Below are 24932 nucleotides of genomic sequence, written 5' to 3'. Positions count from 1 at the left end.
AATATAATAATATATATATATAAATAATATATAATATATAATATATATATAATATATATATATATATATATATAAATAATATATAATATATAATATATATATAATATAATATATATAAATAATAATATAAACCTTAAAACATGGGTGTGAAATAATTGTTTTGGCGTGTTTGATTAAAAACATATGAATAGTGTTAGTAATGTGCTGATGACTTTACAGTCTGAATAAAAACTAACGGAAATTATTTGAATTTTATCTCGGGCTGGACTGTTGCTCAATCCCACAGTGACTTTAAACACAGGTTCACTTCATCCAAGTAACTCCTTGTAATTTTTTGCTTTAAAAAGCACGGTTATTCAAGTAAGGGGATGAAAATCTGTGATTATTTTTGTTATGTATTTGATTTATTTTTTTGACATACCAATTTATGAAGCAAGGTCAAATAAAATCAATGTAATTTTTTTCGGCAATATCATGCAGCCCTAACTGATGGTGGTCTGGTATCACACAAACTGGATCTAAAATATACTAGAAGTTCGTTTTCAGCAAAGCAATTTGTCCTCACTCTCTCTCTTTCTCTCTCTCTCTCTCTCTCTCTCTCTCTCTCTCTCTCTCTCTTCTCTCTCTCTCTCTCTCTCTCTCTCTCTCCCTCTCTCTCTGTCTCTCTTTCTCTCTCTCTGAATGTGTTATTTAATATTTCCATCACATTTTCCCCCAGAAATTAAAGCAGTTACTGGACGTCTTAATAAAACTTCATTGTTTTGATTGTTTGTGGTGTATTGCTGACTTCTCCTTCCAGAGTGTGAGATGTTCAATTCTTCGTATACGGATTACAAATGAAGCAACCACTACATAATTTCACCACAAGGCATATGAGGTCACAATTCATCCAGCCATTATCTGAGCTTATCCTCACAAGGGTCGCGGGAGTGCTGGATCATATCCCAGCTATCTTTGGGCACACTGAACTGGTTGCAAGCCGATCACAGGGTACATAGAAACAAACGACCATTGAGTGTCCAATTAATGCATGTTTTTGGGATGTGGTAGGAATTGGAGGGCCAGAGGAAAACCCATACAGGCACGAGAAGAACATGCAAACTCCACACAGGCAGGGCCTTTATTTGAACATCTGGGGCAGCACTAACCAGTCGCCCACCATGCCACCAGTCAAATTAATAAAGTTATCCTTACAGACATATTTTCAAAAATAGACTGATGACAAAATATTTACTTGGTTCTTTAACTTCACATGTTGCATTCCAGAGATGCACCTGTTTACAAAAAACAACACTACCACCACTGCAAGCTCTTTTTTGCATTGTTTTGGGATGTGCCCTCAGACCTATTCCTTTCCAAAGTCACAGAGCGATCTACTACACTCTGGACTTTGTAGAGCCTGATTCAAAATGACAAAAACACAACACATTTGCAAACTACAACCGTAACAAATTCCCAATGAATTCCATATTGCTGAATTGTCTGGTAAAATATGTTGGTCAACAAAGTGTCATACTGTAATTATCTGACAGGTGGCAAGGAAGATCCAGTCATGTGGCTTACATTTGTTTCTCCTGGTGCTGAAGAGAGATGACTATGACCAGGTATTAACTATGCACTTAATTTTCCCTCAAGTAAATACGTATAACATGGCTCAGATGAATGCATTGTGTAACAGTTGATATAACTTAACTCAGATGAATATATTGTCTACAATAATATGTATGATTATGCATGCTGATTTTACATTTTTTGACTCGGGCATGTGCACAGGTATGTTGGTGGGAGAGCTTAAGCCCCCCCACCCTGCCCACAATCAAACCAGTTAATAAACCTATTGACAAAGGGGGTAATGACGCTACAGTGGGTATAAAGTCTCCACAAATTGGAGCAGCTTGTTTGCAGTGTTGGATCAGCAAGGTCCACAATACTCACAAGAACTCAAATAAATACCTGGTATCTGATTGGATATCAAAACACGATTGGGGGAATCGATGACAGAGGGATTATTTATTTTATTCGAGCAAATATTGAAAACAAATATGGGATCTGGCAAAGGACAATTTTGTCATCCATAGCAAAAGGAGCTCTTGCGCAGTCTTTGTGCCTGTTTGTGATTGTTGATTGTGAGGTACCAATAGGTGCCTTCTCCCTTATTGCCTCCCTCTGTGGGACAGAGCTCTTTCCAGACACAATTACCTTAAGTACCATACTTTCTCTACCCAGACATTTAACTTTTGGGGATTGGGCGTGTGTTTGTCAAATGTAGGCAGTGTGTACAGGTGTCGATCTACAGATGCTGGCTACTGCCTCCAAGGGAGGCCCTTGCTCTCGCCCCAGACTATGTCACATCAACCGGCACCAGCACTGTGGCCTGGGGATGACCCTGATCTCAGGGCAAGGTACCGGAATAAGATGTGACAATGACCATGGTGACCATAAATTGCTTACTTTAGTGGTCAATAATGTTGGTGGACTTGTTGTGCTCTTTGAAATTACATGATACAATGGAAATTAAAAAACAAACACAGCCCTATTCAAATGCTAGGTTTTTACTATAGGAACATAAGACCATGATAAATAATTTCAAAAATTTTTAAACCATTGGGACATACAGCACCACCAGAAAGTATCAATACCTTCACATTTTCCACATTTTTGCTGTTGCAAACCTGAAGTTGATTTGTGTATAGTTAGAAAAAACTACACAATATCTCATAATGACAAATATTTTCAGACATTTATGTAAATGTATAAAACAAAATATATAACATTGGAACATAATAGTTGTATATGTATCCACACACTTTGGTATGACACGCAAACTTAAGGTCAGGTGCATCTGATTTCCACTGATCATCCTTGAGATCCTGCTCCAACTTAAATGCAGTCAACCTGTGGTAAATTCATTTGATTGAACATCATTTGGAATGGCACACACCTATCTATATAAGGTCTCATAGTTGGCAGTGCATACCAGAGCAGAAACCAAGCAATGAAGTCTAAGGAAATGTCTGCAGAACTCCGAGACAGGATTATGTCAAGGCACAAATCTGGGGAGGGATACAAAAGAATTTCAGCAGCATTAAAAGGTCCAGACAAGCACTGTGGTCTTGATTATAAAGAAATGGAAAAAGTTTGGAACCACCAAGCGACTGACCAAGCTGAGTAATTGGGGAATAAGGGCCTTTGATCAGCGAGGTGAAAAGGAACTCCATGGTCACTAAACCAGAGCAACAGTGTTTGCTTGCAGAGATAGTTAAACCACCCAGAAGGTCAACCACACCTATTATGTTTAGATTTTCAATATATTTGAACAACTGTCGAACAAAATGTTTTTACTTTGGCATTACGGGATATTTTATGTAGATTTTTTAAAAAAGAAAACTATACTCAAATCAGCTTTACAATAAGTCCAACAGCAAAATATGAAAAACATGAAGGGCTGTAACTACTTTCTGCAGTCACTGTATTAATTGTACAACTCAAATTTTAATTTTTAAGAGGGGAGGTAAGGATAAACACCTGACATAATATGGATAACCCATTTAACTGAGATGTAGCTCTGTTCAGTATTTATCACCTTGAACCTCATGTTAAATGTGAGTCAGACACATCTTCCACTTTTTAAACTATATTCCTTTCACCTTGAATAATAATGTCTTCTACTCTATTACCTTTCCTTTTGTTCGGGATTGAACGTACAAGCATAAATGTATTTAATCTGTGAAATGTTTTTAAAAATGTGTGATCAAAAACTTTTCACGTATTCTTACCTCCAAAAGTACTGGAACAGAGAATCCAATTCCTTTATTTTCGCTGTAGACAGAATAATTTAGGTTTGAGATTGATGAATAACATTTCACATTATCTATTATTTATCTTGTTTTGATACACAATTTAGAAAATGTGATTTGTAATGAAACACCATTTGAGGTGAGGCAAAATATTGGAGGAGTCTTAAGAGTCTTAAATGAGTAAGACTTAACATTTAGAGTACTGTAGTTGTAAATCCTTTGTTATCAATAACTGCACCAAGCCTCTACTCATTGACATAATCAAGCTTTTGCATTCTTCACTTGTGACACATTTCCATGCTTCTTCAAAGTGTATTTCAAATGGTTGTACTGGCAATGCCCAATATTCGTGCAATGGCTCGACACCAAAAAATAAAGGAAAAAGCCTCACTGTCCCAATACTTTCATGGGGGACTATAAGGCTGGGTTTACACTGGATGGTTCAACTGACAATTTGGTTGTGTCATGGCATCAGAGAAAAAAAAAACAATTGGTTGTCCTCAAATCAAAACTCGGCCTCTTCCAAATTTCCAAATGTGGATAAGAATCTGATACATATCCGATTTTGCTCATGTGCTGGCAGCATGAAAACAGATCAAATACAACCCAAAACATGCAGATTAGTGATGTATGAAAATATGACCCAGTAGAAATGAAAAATATACAGCAACAATTACAAATGTGTCTGTTTCCTCATCTGTGGGGGAAAGACAGAAACCTGCAATGTAAATTCAGCCAAATCTTGGTGTGTCTCAGCAGGCCTAAAAGGACATTGCGTACTGAGCGTAGGGGCTGGTAGTCCAGCAGAGAAAGCAGGAGTCATCAGCGGCGACAGATTGGTCTGGATGAATGGTGTCATTACATCCAATCTCACAGACGTCTCTATCAACAAATCGGTAAGAATTTCTTCGTCATCACTATTACTGTATTATCGTCAAATAAGAGTAAGGCCTGCAGTGCATTTGGTTCTCAGCTGAAGAAGAGTACAGACTCTGTGACCATGCTGCTGATTGATAGTGAAAGCGAGTCTAGCTACATTCGGAGGAAGATTCCTATCTTGCCTGTGCTGGCAGGCCACTGCAGTCTTCCACATTCAGCAAAGACCATGCATTTGGTTAAAGGACCTGAGGGATATGGTTTCCTGCTGAGGCAAGAGAAGTTACCACATTCACAACAAATAGGTGAGAAATTTAGGATGGACATAAAAGTCAAATAAGGAAATTCAGGAAAAGTAGCCCTGCCTAGTAATGTGCTTACTGAAAACACTTTCCCATTTCATTTTACTTCAATCCAGTGGACATTACCCCACGTGGCAGGGTACCCTCCGGAGTGTGCACTTGCCAATCGCTGATGGTTCATCATAACGTTCTGCATATTCCAAAATTTGATTATTCCTGTTGGCAGTGCTTTATAAGTAAATGTGATTTATTTATTTTTTTGTAAATGTACTTTGCATGTATTCACTTTAAATGTACGACAGTAAAGAGAATAAGTATTTGAGCACCTTGCTATGTTGCAAGTTCTCCCACTTAGAAATCATGGAGGGGTCTCAAACTTTTATCGTCGGTGCATCTCCACTGTGACAGAGATAATCTAAAAAGAAAAATCAAGAAAACACAATGTATGATTTTTTTTTTAATGATTTGTGTGATACAGCTGCAAATAAGTATTTCAACACCTGTTTATCAACTAGAATTCTGACCCTCAAAGACCTGTTAGTCCATCTTTAAAAGTCCACCTCCACTCCATGTATTATCCTGAATCAGATCCACTTTTGTGAGGTCGTTAGCTACATAAAGACACCTGTCCACCCCATACAATCAGTTAGACTCAAACTTGTAACATGTCCAAGACCAAAGAGCTGTCCAAAGAAACCAGAGACAAAATTGTACAACTCCACACGGATGGAAGGGGCTATGGAGAAATTGCCAAGCAGCTTGGTAAAAAAAAAAAAAAATCCACTGTTGGAGCAATCATTACAACATGGAAGAAGCTTAACATGACAGTCAGAGTTGAGCTCCATCCAAGATATCACCTGGTGGGGTCTCAATGATCCTTAGAAAGGTGAGGAATCAGTCCAGGACTGCACGACAGGACTTGGTCAATGAGCTGAAAAGATTTGGGACCACCGTTTCCGAGGTGACTGTTGGTAAGACTACGACACTTAGACGTCATGGTTTAAAATCATGCATGGCATGGGAGGGTCCTCTGCTTAGACCAGCACGTCAAGCCCCATCTTAAGTTTGCCAATGACTATTTGGATGATGCAGAGGAGTCATGGGAGAAAGTTTTGTGGTCAGATGAGACCAAAATTGAACTTTTCGGTCATAATTCCACTAACTGTGTTTGGTGGAAGACAAATGATGAATTCCATCCCAAGAACACCACCCATACTGTGAAGCATGGGGGTGGTAGCACCATGCTTTGAGGGTATTTTTCTGCACATGGGCCAGGACGACTGGACTGCATTCAGGGGAGGATGACTGCGGCCATGTATTGTGAGATTTTGGGGAACAACCTCTTTCCCTCAGTCAGAGCATTGAAGATGGGTCATGACTGGGTCTTTTAACATGACAATGTCCTGAAGCACACAACCAGGAAAACCAAGGAGTGGCTCCGTGTGAAGCATATCAAGCTTCTGGCATGGCCTAGTCTCCAGACTTAAACCCAATAGAAAATCTTTGGAGGGAGCTGAAACTCCGTGTTTATCAGTGACAGCCCAGAAACCTGTCTGATCTAGAGAAGATCTGTGTGGAGGAGTGGGCCAAAATCCCTCCTGCAGTGTGTGCAAACCTGGTGAACAACTACAGGAAACGTTTGACCTCTGTAATTGCAAACAAATGCGACTGTACCAAATATTAACATTGGTTTTCTCAGGTGTTCAAATACTTATTTGCAGCCGTATCACACAAATAAATCGTTAAAAAAATCATACATTGTGATTTCTGCATTTTTCTTTTTAGATTATCTCTTTCAGAGCGGACATGCACCTACGATGAAAATTTCAGACCCCTCCATGATTTTTAAGTGGGAGAACTTGCAATAACAGGGTGTTCAAATACTTATTTTATTTACTGTATATTACATTCGTGACATGTTAGTCATACTGCCCTGGTGTAGGCCTGTATGGCTACTAGTGGAACTGGTTCGCTCGTATTTATTGATGACCTGATTGCAGACCAAAGCTCGCAGGGGGATTTCTGAAGTGTTTCAGGTAATATTTTTTGCCCATATTCAGCCAAATGCTTCAGAACATGTTTCCATGAGTTTCACTAACAAAAGACAAAATTGTATAGAACATGGCCCCAAAACATACAGAAACGGTAAAGATACATGCAGTAGAGGCCTGGCAGAGCATCTAACACGGATGAACTCCAGCGTCTGGTGAGCTCTACGTGTTCCAGATAGCTAGCTGTAATTCACTATAAACGATTTGCAACCAAGTACTAAAAAGTGAAAATTTGATTGTTAATTTGTCACATTTGTTTTGGTTTCTTAAAAAATGGAAGTCATATATATACCAACTGGTGTAATTCCTACACCGCTCACCTGGTTTGGTTGTAAATAGCCTCAAATTAAAGATGAAAGTGTGTAGTTAAACCAAATCTTGTTCATTTCACTTCAAACTCAGGTAATATCCTTCGGGACGTGGATAAAGGGAGTCCAGCAGAGGAGGCTGGAATGGAGGATGGAGATCTTCTGCTGGCAGTCAATGGAGAACAAGTGGAGTTCATGGAGCACGATGATATTGTCAAAAGGGTTAGAAAATGCAGTGAGAGAGTCAGTTTTACCACTATATCCATGCAAGGGAGACACCTCTTCAGAGCGGTATGTTCAAATACATTGTATTTAGCAAAAAAATCTTGATACATACAGTGCCTTGTGAAAATATTCATATCCCCTTGAAGTTTTCAACCTTTCGCCACATTTCAGGTTTCAAACATAAAGATATCATTTTTTTTTTGTCAAGAATCAACAACAAGTGGCACACAATCGTGAAGTGGAACGAAATTTATTGGATGTTTTATACATTTTATAACAAATAAAAAACTTCAAAGTGATGCATGCATTATTTTTCGGCCCCTTTACTTTCAGTGCTGAAAATTCTCTCCAGAAGTTCAGTGAGGATCTCCATCCAATGTTGACTGATGATGACAAATATAATCCGCCTGTGTGTAAACAAGTCTCAGTATAAATTCACCTGCTCTGTGATAGTCTCAAAAAGTGCAGAGAGCATCATGAAGACCAAGGAACACACCAGGCACGTCCGAGATACTGTTGTGGAGAGGTTTAAAGCTGGATTTTAATAGAAAAAGATTTCCCAAGTTTTACACATCTCAACGAGCACTGTGCAAGCAATCATATTGAAATGGAACGAGAATCAGACCACTGCAAATCTACCAAGACCCGGCCGTCCCCCTAAACTTTCACCTCGAACAAGGAGAAGACTGATCAGAGATGCAGCCAAGAGGCCCATGATCACTCTGGATGAACTGCAGAGATCTACAGATGAGGTGGGAGAATATGTCCATAGGACAACAATCAGTCGAACACTGCACAAAGCTGGCCTTTATGGAAAAGTGGCAAGAAGAAGGCCATTTCTCAAAGATATCCATAAAATGTCTCGTTTAAAGTTTGCCACAAGCCACCTGGGAGACACACCAAACATGTGGAAGAAGGTGCTCTGGTCAGATGAAACCAAAATCGAACTTTTTGGCCACAATGCAAAATGATGTGTTTGGCGTAAAAGCAACACAGCTCATCATCCTGAAAACACCATCCCCACTGTTGTAGCATGAGGTTGGCAGCCTCATGGTTTGAGCTGGGATAAGGAAGATGGTTAAAATTGATGGGAAGATGAATGGAGCCAAATACAGGACCATTCTGAAAGAAAACCTGTTGGAGTCTGCAAAAGACCTGAGACTGGGATGGAGATTTATCTTTCAACAGGAAAATGATCCAAAACATGAAGCCAAATCTACAATGGAATGGTTCACAAATAAATGTATCCAGGTGCTAGAATGGCCAAGTCAAAGTCCAGACCTGAATCCAATCGAGAATCTGTGGGCAGACCTGAAGACTGCTGTTCACAAACGCTCTCCATCCAACCTCACTGAGCTCAAGGTGTTTTACAAGGAAGAATGGGCAAGAATGTCAGTTGAAAAACTGATAGAGACATACTGCAAGTGACTTGCAGCTGTAACTGCAGCAAAAGGTGGTGCTACAAAGTATTAATGCAAGAGGGTCGAATAATATTGCACGCCCCACTTTTCAAGTTTTTATTTGTTAAAAAAAGTTTAAAATATCCAATAAATCTCATTCCACTTCACGATTGTGTCCCACTTGTTGTTGATTCTTGACAAAATATTTAATTTTATATCTTTATGTTTGAAGCCTGAAATGTGGTGAAAGGTTGAAAAGTTCAAGGGGGCCGCATATTTTCATACGGCACTGTATATTAAAAATGACCTTTCTCTGCTTTTTGTTTTTCCTGCAGCTCGGTATTTCTCCACTGTTCTTTCATGATGAATTCATACACCAGGATGACCGTGTCCTCGGTCAGACCGGAATTCAAACATCACAGGTATTACATAAGATTGTTTTTCAACGCTGTACATCTTGACTGTGCAAAGCCACTGGCTAAGGATATCCATCCATCCACTTTCTGAACCACGGGAATGCTGAAGCCTATCCCACCTGTCAACGGGCATGAGGCAGGGTACACCCTGAAGCGGTTGCCAGCCAATTGGAGGACACATGGAGACAGAAAACAGTTGCACTCACAGTCACGCCCAGGGGCAATTTAGTCTCCAATTAACGGATGATTTTGGGATGTGGGACTAAGGATAATATAGCCAAATTCGTTGAACATTATTTTTTTACCTCTTATTTGATGAACAACCAATACACTACACCATTATTTGATTTTGAATTGTTTAAAAAAAACAGAGTTCAGGGTACCCCGTCTAGAAGTTTGACCCCCCTATAAATTTTGTAAGTAAATGAATTGTCTGTTTTTATGGTAAGTACACATATGGACAAAGTTGTTGGTACCCAGTGTTAATGGAAGAAAACTCCAGTGATCACATATGTACATAAATAAATACTGTGAAATACTATCTGACAAAAGTAATTAAAAAAAACATTCAAATTAATCAATGAAAGCTAGATATTGCTTTTGTATTGTGGTTCAAACAGAATTATTGTAGAAAAAGAAGCTCATGAAATTGGCTGGAACAAAAATTATGATACCCCTAGAAAAGATGGAAAATATTTTGACTATAGGTACATGTTCAAACACGGTACTCAATCTAATTATCATCACAGGTGTCTTGAAACTTGTAATCAGTCATCCAGCCAAATTAATCGGTGACAACTAATCACTGTGCTATCTGGTGACGTGGCGTGTACTACAGTAAACAAAGACCAGAGGATATGAAGGAGAACGTTGTCACAGGAGATTAAAAAGACAATTCTCGACAAGCACTTTACAGGAAAATGCTATCAGACCATCTCCAAGCAGCTTGATGTTCCTGTGACGACAGTTGGACATATTCAGAAATTTAAGATCTACAGACTCTAGCCAACCTCCTCGTGTGTGACGGCAACGATATGAATGTTAACGAAATAGGCCAGAAAAATACCACCCCCCCCTCCAAAAAAAAAAAAGAAAAAAATCAAAGATGAGCTCCATCGTCAAGTTACACAAAGTGTTAAATTTCACCATCAATCGCTGTTTGGGCCAATGCAAGCTTCATGGGAGATGACCAAGGAGGACACCACTGTTGAAAATAAATCCTAAAAAAAAAACCAGGGATGTCATATGCAAAAGTGCATGTTTACAAGCCACAAATCTAAAGATCAGATCTAAATCTTATTTAACACCTATGTGAGGAGTTGAAACATGCCATCTGGAAAAAGCACCCTTCAATCCCGAGACAACTAGACCAGTTTCTCACTTATCATCGAAAGTTATGAAAATCATTTGATTGCAGTTATTGTCTTCAAAGGTTGTGCAAAATATTAATGGTAACATTGTTTTTGCCCAGGCCTGTTTCAGAGTTTGTTTGTTTTTTTCAATGAATTGTTGAACCACAATTCGAAAACAATGTTTGATTTTCAGTCATTAATCTTCATTATACTTTTTTAATGGAATGGTACTTGCGCCTGACTTTGGTGCAGGCAGCATGGGATCAATTCCCGTTCAGTGATGGTGTCGATATGTGCCCTGCGACTGGCAACCATTTCGAGTTGTAGTTCACCTTATGCCCGATGTTAGCTGGTATAGCACTCCTCTGACCTTTATGAGGATAAGAGACTTGAACAATGGTGATGGACATTTGTAAAATTGTTATTACTTGTTTCTGTGACCAATGTGGGTTTTTCTTTCATATGGATATTTTAGCAGAGAGACAAATTATTTAGGAATATGAACTTTAAAGATTGAATTAATCTAAGTTTGAGGGAAATATTTCACAGTGACACGGTCGATCAGCTAGAAAGCATTGGCTTCACAGTTCTGAGGTCCCAGGTTCAATCCCAGACCCACCTGTGTGGAGTTTGCATGTTCTCCCCGTGCCTGAGTGGGTTTTCTCCGGGCACTCCGGTTTACTTCCACATCCCGAACACATGCAACATTAATTGGACACTCTAAATTGCCCCTAGGTGTGATTGTCAGTGCAGCCGTTTGTCTCTATGTGCCCTGCAATTAGCTGGCAACCAGTTCAGGATGTACCCCGCCACCTGGCCGTTGACAGCTGGTATCGACTCCAGCACTCCCCGCGACCCTCGTGGGAATAAGCGGCAAAGAAAATGGATGGATGGAAATATTTCAATTCTCAAGCAAAAAGATCACTTGGAGAAACCTCATTAGCAAGCAGAGAGGTCAGATTCAGCACATCCAGAACGAATGTAGTGCTTCAGTTTTTCCACATTTTGTTATGGCACATAACAGGTGTTGTTTTATAGCTTTCTATGTTCCCAAGTATTTCTGAGCTAATACTTCTTCCTCTTTCTCACAAGATCTACAGACTGAGGGTGATTGTTTTGTTCTAACCTTTGCAATCAAACAGATGTTTCCACCTCACCAAGATTCTTACTGATGTTCACAGAGCCAATTCCAGTCTTGTGCTGTACAGTCCCCGTTACGTCCTTTGACAGCTCTTTGTGTCGCTAATGCGGGTGGAAAGTAGAGAATGGGAGAGCATTTGGGCCATGTTACCGGTGTGTGGAAGAGTTATTGCTGATTAGCAGGGGACCAAATACTGATTGCGTTGAGCAAATTCATTCATATATTCACATACGTTGTTAAGTCTTTAAATATCTGTATTTCTTCTAATTTATCTTGAGTAGGCAAAATGTTAACATTTGGCAGTGGATCAAATATTTTCTCCTCAATCCCGCTGCTGACCATGTGAAGAGATCAGCTCAAGTATCTAATTAATGAAGGTTGCATATTAAACAGATTTGAAAGAAAGCTTTCAATCAACAGTTGTAAAAACATATTCAGTACAGTATTCTAATGTACAACTAAATGTGCTTTTATGTTTTGTATGCAGCCACAAAGATTTGGAGATGCTCTCTAGTAACAGAAAAATGAAAATGAAGAAAGCAAATCTATCCAAACCAGGAATTGAGGGTTGAAAGACAAATGGAACTGGACCGTCCTATTTATGAAAGATTTTGCCATACTCTAAATTGTCATTTGTATAGATATGACTCACACTAGAAACACATTTGAAAGTACCTTGGATGCACCAAGTAAGACAAAAATTAAGCAGTCTGGTCACAAGAAATAACTGTCAGACAAGTTATGCATTTCTTTAAATGTCACATTTAATTTTGTCAACATTTTCCAGATGAAACATTCGGGTAGATTTTAAATTTCCAAAATGACAATCACTATGTAGATACCTAATCATTAACTTTGATTTACACATTGAGAAGCGAATCATGTAATAGATACAGGAAAGGTGTATATTGTGTGTATGTGTTCTGCAAACTTATTCAGGTTACAATGTATCTGATTAAAACATCAAACATTGTACAAACATTTTTAAGATGGCAAATTAAATAAATCCACCAATTGCAGTATTGTGGTTAGTTTTTCACAAAAAGACGTCAGTTATTACTTAATTGTTTCATATATACCGGTGATTTGATTTGATTCAAGTAATTCATTCCAACACAAAATAAAGCAAAAAGCATTTATCTTGTAAGCAATAGCAAGGGAGAGTCACAACTTGGACCATTGACAGTTATGTTCATTCCTGAGAAATTTCGATCCTGTTTTTGATTAAAATTTGCAGTATGTCTTCAAATGATTAAATCTTCTGAAAGAAACGTCATAGAAGGCAATGATCTATCAAGAAACAGGATCGATGAGTAAAAGAAGGACATATTGTTGTGAATTAATACTGCTTACTATTTCTCAAAGTTGTATCTATTGGCACTTGTGTCTGTCTATCAGGAAATACAGTGAAGAAAATAGGTATTTGAACACCCTGCTATATTGAAGTTCTCCCACTTAGAAATCATGGAGGGGTCTGAAATCTTCATCGTAGGTGCATGTCCATTGTGAGAAATCATTTGCACTTATTAGCAGCTGTAGCACACAAATAATTGAAAAAAAATCATACCATGTGATTTCTGGATTTTTCTTTTTAGATTATCTCTCGCACAGTGGACATGCACCTACGTTGAAAATGTAAGACCTTCCATGATTTCTAAGTGGAAGAATTTGCAATATAGCAGGGTGTTCAAACACTTATTTTCTACACTGTAAGGTTCACACAAAAACTGCTGAAGACAAATATTACTGATTCAGTAAATATACAAGCAGCCATTTCGCTTCGCATACAGACCATATGTCAACATATTCCAGCCAGTACCAGTACCTCATTTAATGTGCATTCATACTTTTTTGTGTCAGTTTTGTATATATGCGCCCTTCCCAATCAATCTGAATGTATCTATCTGGTGGCAGACGATCACTATAAAGGTCAAAGTTAGTTTCAGACCTAAACGTTATATCATACACAAAAGGAGTATGAGGCCATACTGACATGGGGTAAAGAAAAAAAAGATAAAATCTTAATCATTGGAATTACAGTGAAGAATATAAGTATTTGAACACCCTGCTATATTGCAAGTTCCCCCACTTAGAAATCATGGAGAGGTCTGAAATTTTCATCATAGGTGCATGTCCACTGTGAAAGAGATAATCTAAAAAGAATCCAGAAATCACAATGTAAGGTTTTTTTTAACGATTTATTTGTGTAATACAGCTGCAAATAAGTATTTCGATCCCTGTCTATGAGCTAGAATACTGACCCTCAAAGACCTGTTAGTCCGCCTTTAAAAGTCCACCTACACTCCACGTATTATCCTGAATCAGATGTGCCTGTGTGACGTTGTTAGCTCCAGAAAGACGACCAAAGAGCTGTCCGAAGACACCAGAGACAAAATTGTACAAATACACACGGCTGGAAAGGGCTACAGAGAAATTGCCAAACAGCTTTGTGAAAAAAAGTCCACTGTTGGAGGAATCATTAGAAAATAGAAGAAGCTAAACAGGATGGTCAATCTCAATCGGAGTGGAGCCCCATGCAAGATATCACCTGGTGGGGTCTCAATGATCCTTAGAAAGGTGAGGAATCAGGCAAGGACTACACAACAGGACTTGGTCAATGAAGTGAAAAGAGCTCGGACCACCGTTTCCAAGATGACAATTGGTAATACACTAAGACGTCATGGTTTGAAATCATGCATGGCACGGAAGGTTCCCCTGCTTAAACCAGCATATTACAACCTGTCTTAAGTTTGCCAATGTCCATTTGGATGATACAGAGAAGTCATGGGAGTAACTTTTGTGGGCAGACGAGACCAAAATGGAACTTTTTAGTCATAATTCCACCAACCGTGTTTGGAGGAAGTCGAATGGTGAGTTCCATCCCAAGGACACCATCCCTACTGTGAAGCATGGGGGTGGGAGCATCATGCTTTGTGGGTGTTTTTTTGCACATGTGACAGCACTGTATTAAGGAGAGGATGACCGCGGCCATGTATTGTGAAATTTTGGGGAACAACTTCTTTCCCTCAGTCAGAGCATTGAAGATGGGTCGTGGCTCGGTCTTTCAACATGACAATGACCCGAAGCACAGCCAGGAAAACCAAAGAGTGGCTCCGTAAGAAGCGTATCAAGGTTCTGGCGTGGCCTCGCTAGTCTCAAGACCTAAACCCAATAGAAAATCTTTGGAGGGAGCTGAAACGCTGTGTTTCTCAACGACAGCCCAGTAACCTGTCTGATCTAGAGAAGATCTGTGTGGAGGAGTGGGCCAAAATCCCTCTGCAGTGATGGATGTTGTGAGGGAAGATGAGACAAAAATTTAACTTTTTAAGAAGCATATCAAGGTTCTGGCGTGCCCTAGCCAGTCTCCAAATCTAAATCCAATAGAAAATCTTTGAAGGGAGCTGTTTCTCAGCGATAGCCCAGAAACCTGTCTGATCTAGAGATCTGTGTGGAGGATTGGGCCAAAATCCCTCCTGCAGTGTGTGCAAACCTGGTGAACAACTACAGGAAACGTTTGACCTTTGTAATTGCAAACAAAGGCTACTATACCAAATATTAGCATTGGTTTTTCTTAGGTGTTCAAATATTTATTTGCAGCTGTATCACACAAATAAATCGTTACAAAATCATACACCGTGATTTCTGGATTTTTCTTTTCTTTTTTTGATCTCTCTCTCACAGTGGACATGCATCTATGATGAAAATTTCAGACCCTTCCATGATTTCTAAGTGGGAGAACTTGCGATATAAAAGGGTGTACAAATACTTATTTTCCTCACTGTAAGTTGCAAAAACCCAGATATAAAATTCTAATATTACAAGAACGACTGCTGGTCTCGGATATTTGCTTGTTTGTGTGGGAATACCTAAATTCAGGAGTTAAAATTATGAGTCTCATCTCCAAAAATCAAATTTTATTCTTTTAAGATGAACACTTTTACCTGAAATATTTCTCCAATATTTTCTCAACATTGCAAATTACTTCTAGCAACATTTTACCAGGAATAAGTTGAATGATATTTTTTTTTTTTTTAAATTCACACCTGCATTGTCTTGTAATCTTACTTTTGTCCCCCTTGAACTCCTTCAGCCTACCCACGTAATACAGTGAGTGATGCCTTGACTTAATGAGTTTAACTCATTGTGTGACCACGCTCATAACTTAAATCAATCGGATCATTTCGTTTCAGATCATTGGAATGAAAATGAATGAAACACCATTAATCTGTTCCAAGGCCTAAAAAATAACATTGTTACGACGTTTTTAAATGTAGAAAAATAATGTATTGTAAAAAAAAAAAAAAAAAAAGGGTTTGTCTGTGTGTAAAGTGTCTTTAAGTTATAAGTGACCTGGAGAGTGGCATTTTGGTTTTGGTTTTGGTTTGGTTGCTGATAGAACTCCCCACTGCAAAACCATTAATGTCCTTCTAGACAAATACAGTAGATGTTTTTTAAACTGTGAATTTAAAATGTTGTGGTTTTCTTAGACATCTTTTTCCATCCTTTGAACACAACCATTTGGGGTTAAGAAGCAACTCTTCCTCGCCAAAAGCTAATGTCATATTATTATGGAGCCAAATCATTTTAACAGTCGGGTAACCCTTGGCTATTGATGACAAATGGCAAAAAATAAATGAACAGATGACTTAAATTTGGAGCTTAATCATTTGTAGAACATAAGGGGAAGTGAGGGGGACAGCCAAAGATGAGATCATTTCCGTATAAAAGCTTGAATGAACATTCAAATGTTTTCAATTCATCTCCATGAGTGTATGGAGGTAAACAAAACCAAGTTAGAGAGTTCAAGTGGTAGAGACCAACACGGTGAACCCTTTCTGTTTATTTTCACGCAGTGTTGCTGCAATGGCAGGGTGAACATCAACAACCAAACGAGGCTTCTTATTCTTGTCTACAAATCTGCTGTCCACACAACACACAGCTGACATTATTTTCAATTCCGCTGGACAGCATTGCTTGTCCCCTAGATTTAATAGCTGCAGGGTAAAAATCCAAGAAAATATATACATTTGTCCGCAAGGTTTAAAAATAAAAAATTCACAGCCTTAGAAATGTGTAGGCTAATACAATTTCTATACAGTGGTACATTTCGGGTTGTGTGTATAATAGCTTCTCTATTTCACATATTTACATAACTGTACTTTTGAGGTGAGAGGAAAATGCATGCCTTTGGACAAGAACAGGATAGAAAATCTAAAAAATTTATTAAATATCCTAAAAACTATTTTTTTCTGGATACGGTGTACAAGTATGAAGAGGTCCTGGGCAGAACTCAGAATCTTATTAACATTTGTGGGGGGAAAAAAAGTTAATATGCTACTTGTTTCCTGTTTATGATCTTTAAAAATGACCTATGAATAGAGTGTTATTTAATAGTAAATGGTGATATAAATCAAGAACACTTATTACAACCTTGACAGTATGCTATTGCTGATTTTACTCATTTCTAGCGTGGTGCATTTTCTTTTTGATAACAAGACTGCATTTATCCATTCATTCCTTAGATAAAAGAAATGTTTCCGAGGTAAGACTGGATCTTCCCTGCTGTAAGCGACAATGTTTTTTTTTTTTTCATCAGCCTCCTTTATTTCTAAGCTTACACTTACCCTATCTGCAATTCTTTTGTGGGCCTCCCTTGTACATGACCATCATTCTTGGATAAAATGATCTTGTTGCTATATTAGCAAACTATGTCATGGACTAAGGAAAGAAAGAATGGCAAATGAGTATTAAATTGTAATTGCAGAAGGGAGTAACATCCCATTTCAAAACTGTGCTAAGTACTAAAAAATTGGTCTACCTTCCACACCTTTAAGTAGCTCCATGAAATGGATTCGTTTTTTAAGTTTCAAAGTAGTCTCAATTCATTTGATAATTAGAAAATCTGCTACATCTTTTTTTCTTTCGAGACTAGTTAAGATAAACATTTCGGTTCACTGGCCATTGTTTTTTTTTTTCAATATAACTCATTCCATTATTCAAGCATATTAAAAAACAGACAGATGGCAAATAAATCAACTGATAAACAGTGAATTATGGGATACTGATTTACCATTATAGAAACACACAGTGAATCAAGAAGGTTGAAGGAATGCAGAAATTTTTCTTGAGTTCCGTTTCTTTGCTCACTTTGATCTAGAAATGTGCTCACTTCGAGTGAGTTTGGGATTAGGACGATCAATTAGGAGGCACACAAATGGAAAACATCAAATCTGACCAACATTTTTATGTAAATACATTATTGGCCAACTTTGGACTTTAAACTTCTTATAAACGGGTTAGGTTTGAGACATAAACATACAGTGAAGAAAATAAGTAATTGATCACCCTGCTATATTGCAAGTTCTCCCACTTACAAGTCATGGAGGGGTCTGAAATGTTCATCGTAGGTGCATGTCCACTGTGAGAGATATAATCTTTAACATAATTAATTTGTGTGATGCAGCTGCAAATAAATATTTGAACACCAACAATTCTTCTTCTTCTTTTCCTTTCGGCTTGTCCTGTTAGGGGTCACCACAGCGCGTCATCTTTTTTCATCTGACCCTATCTCGTGCATCTTCCTCTCGAACACTCACTGTCCTCATGTCTTCCCTCACAACTTCCATCACTGCAGGAGGGATTTTGGCCCACTCCTCCACACAGATCTTCTCTAGATCAGACAGGTTACTGGGCTATCGTTGAGAAACACGGCGTTTCAGCTCCCTCCAAAGATTTTCTATTGGGTGGAGGTCTGGAGACTGGCTAGGCCATGCCAGAACCTTGATATGCTTCTTATGGAGCCACTCCTTGGTTTTCCTGGCTCTGTGCTTTGGGTAATTGTCAAGTTGAAAGACCCAACCACGACCCATCTTCAATGCTCTTATTGAGGGAATGGGGCTGTTCCCCAAAATCTCCCAATACTTGGCCGCGGTCATCCTCTCCTTAATACAGTGCAGTCGTCCTGTCCCATGTGCAGAAAAACACCCCCAAGGCATGATGCTCCCACCCCCATGCTTCACAGTAGGGATGGTGTCCTTGGGATGGAACTCATCATTCATCTTCTTCCAAAACACGGTTGGTGGAATTATGACCAAAAATTTTGGTCTCGTCTGACCACACACAGTAACTTTCTCCCATAACTCATCTGTATCATCCAAATGGTCATTAGCAAACTTAAGACCGGCCTTGACATGTGCTGGTTTAAGCAGGGGAACAGTCAGCTTGGAAACAGTGGTCCCAGCTCTTTTCAGGTCATTGACCAAGTCCTGTCGTGTAGTCCTGGGCTGATTTCTCACCTCTCTAAGGATCTTTTTCTGATGATTGATCATTTTCTAATATTTGCTCCAACGTTGGATTTTTTTTCACCAAGCTGCTTGGCAATTTCTCCGTAGCCCTTTCTAGCCCTGTGAAGTTGTACAATTTTGTCTCTGGTGTCTTTGGACAGCTCTTTGGTCTTGGCCATGTTACAATTTTGAGTCTTACTGGTTGCACGGGGTGGACAGGTCTTTATGCAGCTAACAACCCCACACAGGTGCATTTGATTCAGGATAATACATGGAGTGGAGGTGGACTTTTAAAGCCGGACTAACAGGTCTTTGAGGGTCAGAATTCTAGCTGATAGACAGGTGTTCAAATACTTATTTGCAGCTGTATCACACAAATAAATTGTGAAAAAAACCATACATTGTTATGTCTGGAATTTTCTTTTTAGATTATCTCTCTCACAGTGGACATGCACCTACGATGAACATTTCAGACCCCTCCATGACTTGTAAGTGGGAGAACTTGCAATATAGCAGGGTGATCAATTACTTATTTTCTTCACTGTACCTCAACAAGATCTCTGTTTAGCAGCCCTGTTAATCAGAAGGCTCTATTTCCGTGGACGGCGCAACTTCGGTGAGGCAAAAATCCTGGTCTACTCTGTACCTCTGCCTGTTTACCTGTATGGCATACCAGTCTACACCATGTTCTACTCTTCTGTGGCAGTGAGGGTGTGTCCTTGGAGACGTACCTGGCCGAGTGACAATTTTAAAATTATTTCGTTAAGACCAAAACTTAATACAATGTCATCACTATGTTAAACATGTACAAACAATTCTGGAAATGATAATATAGTATGGCTTTTGTAATATTATGTTGCTGCTTTCTGCAGAGCTAAGATAGCCATGTGTTAACAACCTATCATCAGCAAAAAGTGTTAAAAATGCCACACTGCGCTACTTTCGGTTGGAATTTCCAATCAGGGTGAAATGCAAAAAAAGGAGGTAAGCATTCATATATTTACCCCTCCACCCAGAAAAAATCAAGTTGACGAAAAAGTGGGAAGTGCCAGAAAAGCTGCCAAAAGATCCGCGGTTGTTCAAACCCTTTAATCGCTCACCGGTGTGTCTGGGTATAAACAATGGCTTACATCCAATGCAGTGCTATCTTTCTTCAGAAGGAGCCTAAAATGGCCTAAATGGCTGCATGTGAACATTTAAAAGCCAGCCAAAAAGACAAGACAAGAAGCGCTGACCGCATACTGCACCTTTAACAGCCAACTCTAGCAACAGCAGCTGTTGTACACAAACCATCGCCACCGTACACTGCGTAAAGCATTGAAAAATAGGTAAGCAAATAACTTTACTCCGAGTTATTACTGAATACTGTACATTTATCACATAGGGAAAAACAGGTAAGTACCATAGGGCAACGGCATAAATGAAACAGAGATTTTTACAACAGATGCTCTCTTAGTCAGCATTGGTAAGCAGTAGCTACAAATGCACCACGAAAAATACCCAACGAGTTTCTTCCCACCTGACATCATCAACATTCTCGTTTCTTCCTCTCTTTCCTGATCACACTCTGGATTGAACTCAAAATGGCTGAACAGAGGATTCTACTGTGGCTACTGCTCAAGAGTCTGGGTGTTGCACATTTTGCTTCCCAGAATGCACTGCAACAAAAAAACAATAGCGGTCTATTTTGAAATATATAAATCCGGAAGTGATTATCGAAAGTCGTATCTTATCTTACTCAAGCCATCAAATATACCAAATGTGTTATTGAAAACGGAGTTCAATTTAATGGGAAAAAAAAGGATTAAGATTAAGGTGTCTCCAGAAAATTATAGTAAAAATTAAACATACCAAATACAATGTTTAAATTTAGGAAGTGTATTTACTTTTGTTTTAACATTACTTATGAAGGGAGTTGCAAAAATCTACAGAAAATCAAGACAAGCCAAGGCTTTGTCAATGATAATGAATCAGCTGGTTCAGTCCTAATTGATCCCCTACAAAAGTGTCTCAATACCAAGGTACGCGTCAAGACATCTCATGTAAGAGCATAGAGGTGTCTCAAGATCATTGCAAACTAATTGTTAAAAAACATAACGGCTGTCCATCCTAGTTGAAAACTTCGGTACTCCTCGTATTTTTTCTTTGAGCCACCTTGGTCAAAACTTTCCAAAATTATTCGTTCAGCGTTTGACCGTTCTGCGCCTGTGGTTACCTTGTCAGACTCTGATTCATTCCTGTCTGAAAATCCATCCAAATATTCACCATTATTTACAGCCACAGGTTCAAATCTGTATGGACGTATTCCTCCGTCTTCACGATCAACCGATACTGCTATTTCTTCATCAGATGAGGATAAATCCGAGAAATCAGCGCTGTCCATGATTATATATTCCTTTGTTTGCGCACAGAAGACGTGACTACCTGTTTTTTTAAGTCATGTTACTCGACAAAATGGCGGCGCCCATGGAAATTCATAATTGCCGATAAAAATCTTTAAAAACACCAATAAATTATATCGGATTAACCTCAAATTTTCAAGGTATGGTACATATGACATGACTTGTGACTTAAACATGCAGATGTTGAAAATTTTCAATAAATATTTAGTTTGGCCCACAACTTAGTCCAACATTTAAATTTTGGCCCTGTGTGAATTTGAGTTAGAGACCGCTGATCTAAAACATGCTCCAGAGGAAACCCTCAATTGGTTTCGAAGAAAGAAAAAAGTTAAATAAATTTGCTACTATGGTCCAGGTAAAATCTATGGAAAGAACTAAAACTAAATCTCCATAAAAGAATCACTTGAAGATTTAAAGACTCCTTGCTTGGGAGAATAGGCAAAAACCACACTAGAGCAATGACTCTTGAGTAGTTTCTCCATATGGGAGGTGCCTTGAAGCTGTCATTACAAACAAGGGTTTGTACAAAGTATTAAAGAAATACAAGTTGATGTGGTCAATACTTTTCCCCTGTAATTTCACAATATTACACAACTAAAATGCTGATTTTATTTGTTCTGGATTACATTGGTTGTCCCCAACATCAGGTGAAATTTTCATGTAAATCATAATTATACATAAAGAGAAAAATGGTAATGGTTTAAATAGTTATTTCAGATGCTGTATTTCCTAGACATTGCCTCGTTTCGTTCTTCACATGGGGCATTCAAATGTGGCCTTAACTGAACAATTCATTGATTTAAGACCTACACAGCATGTTTGTTTGCAATAATAGCATCCTAATCTCATGAGCTCCCAACCAAAGAGCTCAGGTCATCAACCTGGCGTTTTGCCAAATGAAGAACTTTGGTTATTTTCAGGTGCTACTAAGTGTAAGAATGATTAACCGATTAATAAAAATTGGAGATCCTCCTCATATACAATTTGCCTGCATAAATCTCTTCTTAAATTGCATGGATAAAATGTATACATTTTAAGTGTAAAACATCACACATTTTAAAAGCAATTGTTTTTCTGTATGCTAGATCAATATTGAAATAGCTAAATTGGTATTTCCTAAATTAAAATTGGCTTTGAAACCACATAACGTGTGATTCATGGGTAGAGAGTGAAAGGATCTACCTCTAAAATATTTTTCTTTGTCAAAAATATCTATTTCACCAACCCTTAATTTAAAATTTACCTGATATCCTCCAATACAGCCATTTTGCATACAAGCTATGTTTTTGCTTGTGTTTCCTCATCTTTGGTAATTAATAGTTACTAGAAGTTAAAAAAAAATTGTAGAGCACGTCAGAAACGCCTGTTTACAAGTATGAGTTAACGTATCAATGGGGCCGGGAACATTGTTCTATAAAAACTTAAAAGTTCCTAAAGTTTGATAATGCAGCTACAATCGATTGTCTGAATACTACGTTGAGTTGGTTTTCATGCCAATTTGGTAACTTAGTGCGGAGGAAAAGACAGCTGTCGTACTCTAAACCTTGTCACAGGGGGAGAGTCACAATCACAGCTTAAGAAAAGGACATTTTAAAAATACAAATCATTTCTTAAATATATACATAAAAACAAATGTACTTCATTATGGAGCAGTATGATGTTAAATGTTATCTAATTAGATGATACTGTACATGACATATACCACATTCTGATTTGGTCTACAGAGCATTTTTCATAAATTTGCAACCTTCTAATACACCCACATATAGCAGTAGTTAGTGGATTTTTTTAAATATATATTTTAGCATATGACCAGCAGAACTCAGAGCCCTGCTTTCCAGTGAAATGCTACCCAGATGACAGAAGACATTGAGAGGCTTTCATGATTCCATTTTAGCATCATCACAGTTGGAAAAGATGACCACCCTCACTATTCCCACACAAGTGGAGACGGAGGCATTTCAGAGGGCTGAGCCACTGTAGAACTGAAGAGATCAAGCAACAAGTAGATGAAGTTAATGTTTTGCAATGCACAGGTGTAGTACTTCAAGACAGTCTCTTGGCTATGGTTGTTGGCCTTGGATGTTACTTAAATTCCATAAATATCAAGCAGAGCTTCTTTTAAACAATTTTTAAGCGATGATTTAATAATTAAAACAAGCATTTAAAGTAACAGCCATGTAATATCCACCACCTGCCTTTTTTTTTTTTTGCTTGAAATTGTGAGTGCAAAGTTGAAATACAAGCGCTGTATGGTTTAATGAACTCAATTCAACTCACTTAACAACCAGCAGTTTGGCAAAGAGTGCACAACTCATCAAAAAAAGTGGCTTCAAGATGTTTAATAGCACTCAGAGTTAAAGCTTACTGTCAATCTAAACATAAAACAAAGAAATATAAATTGTGTATTTAAAACAACCAAACAGTGTTGCATTAGAGTAATCCTCCAACTTATTGGAAATGTATTTGAAAATGCCAGTGAGATGCTAAACTAAACTGTTTAAGCAATGGATATTTGAACAAACTGTGGGGCAAAACGTGTAGACTGATAATATAACTCTACTCACAGGTTTCCCTTTTAATTCTTGACATTGTTATATTAACAATAATAATGTAATTATTATCATCATTCTTGCAGTTAGTATTATATTTTTGTGGGGAGCCTGGAATAGAATAATATCATTTTCATTTCACTGGGGAAAGATGAAGTGATTTGAGTTATGGCTAAGGTCATGGAACAAATTCAAAACTATTTTCTTAAGCCACTACAGCATAAATAACTTAAGTCCACCACTGGCGTTGTTTAATGACATTTGATTTAAGACACACTGATATGTTGTTTTTTTTTACCAGGGCCGATACTGATTAGTAGTAGACAAAGAGGCCAACAACCAATATTTGGAGCAGATATTCATTGGCAGTTAAAGGGAAAATATTGCCATCCAAATTTTGCACAATATCTCCATAGTTTTAATATTGTCATTTAAATGCCTTTAAGCATATTTATAAAGAGCTTTTTAAATTTGCAAAAAAATTTTTAGACTTTAAATTTCTGAAAAAAGCAGCATGGCTTATAAAGTTAAATGAAAAACAATTAGCTTTGTAGTTTTTTTTTTTTTACAGTAAATGAAGTTTTCCAAAATTCCAATATCACTTTACTTTTTTGCTCATCGTTGTTTGAAGTTAAAAGAAAAACAAAACTTGCAATCAGTTCACAGTATCTTAAGTAACAGGAAACTTGAAGAAATAAATAGGTCCCTTAAGTTTACCGTGTTTAGTTGACCTCGGCCGTCAGGTTTAAAAAAGCCAGATAAAGATGTGTCAAAATGCCAAACATCACTGCCAATAATCAGTATGACCCTCTTTTTTTCTATAGCTG

The 24932-nt window shown here is 38.1% G+C and overlaps 2 protein-coding genes across 12 annotated transcripts in view; one reads left to right on the top strand and one right to left on the bottom strand.

Annotated features, from left to right (window-relative positions):
• Window positions 1-19604, top strand: part of LOC133504892 (Na(+)/H(+) exchange regulatory cofactor NHE-RF3-like) — a 33206-nt gene extending 13602 nt beyond the window's left edge. For 2 of the 4 annotated variants that reach the window (XM_061827616.1, XM_061827619.1), the window contains 7 exons: window positions 1533-1604; window positions 2270-2402; window positions 4554-4693; window positions 4771-4978; window positions 7429-7625; window positions 9295-9381; window positions 12356-19604. In XM_061827616.1, coding sequence (XP_061683600.1) covers window positions 1533-1604; window positions 2270-2402; window positions 4554-4693; window positions 4771-4978; window positions 7429-7625; window positions 9295-9381; window positions 12356-12382 — 864 coding nt within the window. In that variant the 3' untranslated portion in view covers window positions 12383-19604. The remainder of the gene's footprint in view (window positions 1-1532; window positions 1605-2269; window positions 2403-4553; window positions 4694-4770; window positions 4979-7428; window positions 7626-9294; window positions 9382-12355) is intronic. The other 2 variants (XM_061827617.1, XM_061827618.1) reach the window with 2 other exon arrangements.
• nlk2 (nemo-like kinase, type 2) overlaps window positions 1-24932 on the bottom strand; it is a 209689-nt gene that overhangs the window by 69983 nt on the left and 114774 nt on the right. The window contains exons 11-12 of one of the 8 annotated variants that reach the window (XM_061827603.1): window positions 3777-3819; window positions 3019-3053 (exon numbers count right to left, since the gene is read on the bottom strand). The exons of 4 other annotated variants lie outside the window; for them this stretch is intronic. In XM_061827603.1, the coding sequence (XP_061683587.1) occupies window positions 3036-3053; window positions 3777-3819 (61 nt within the window). In that variant the 3' untranslated portion in view covers window positions 3019-3035. Of the gene's footprint in view, window positions 1-3018; window positions 3054-3776; window positions 3820-10173; window positions 10596-19676; window positions 23539-24932 lie in introns of those variants that run through there. 3 more of the 8 variants (XM_061827602.1, XM_061827601.1, XM_061827604.1) reach the window with 3 other exon arrangements.

Source organism: Syngnathoides biaculeatus, chromosome 8 (genome assembly GCF_019802595.1).
Source record: "Syngnathoides biaculeatus isolate LvHL_M chromosome 8, ASM1980259v1, whole genome shotgun sequence".
NCBI lineage: Eukaryota > Metazoa > Chordata > Actinopteri > Syngnathiformes > Syngnathidae > Syngnathoides > Syngnathoides biaculeatus.
This window is presented reverse-complemented; position numbering and strand designations above follow the sequence as displayed.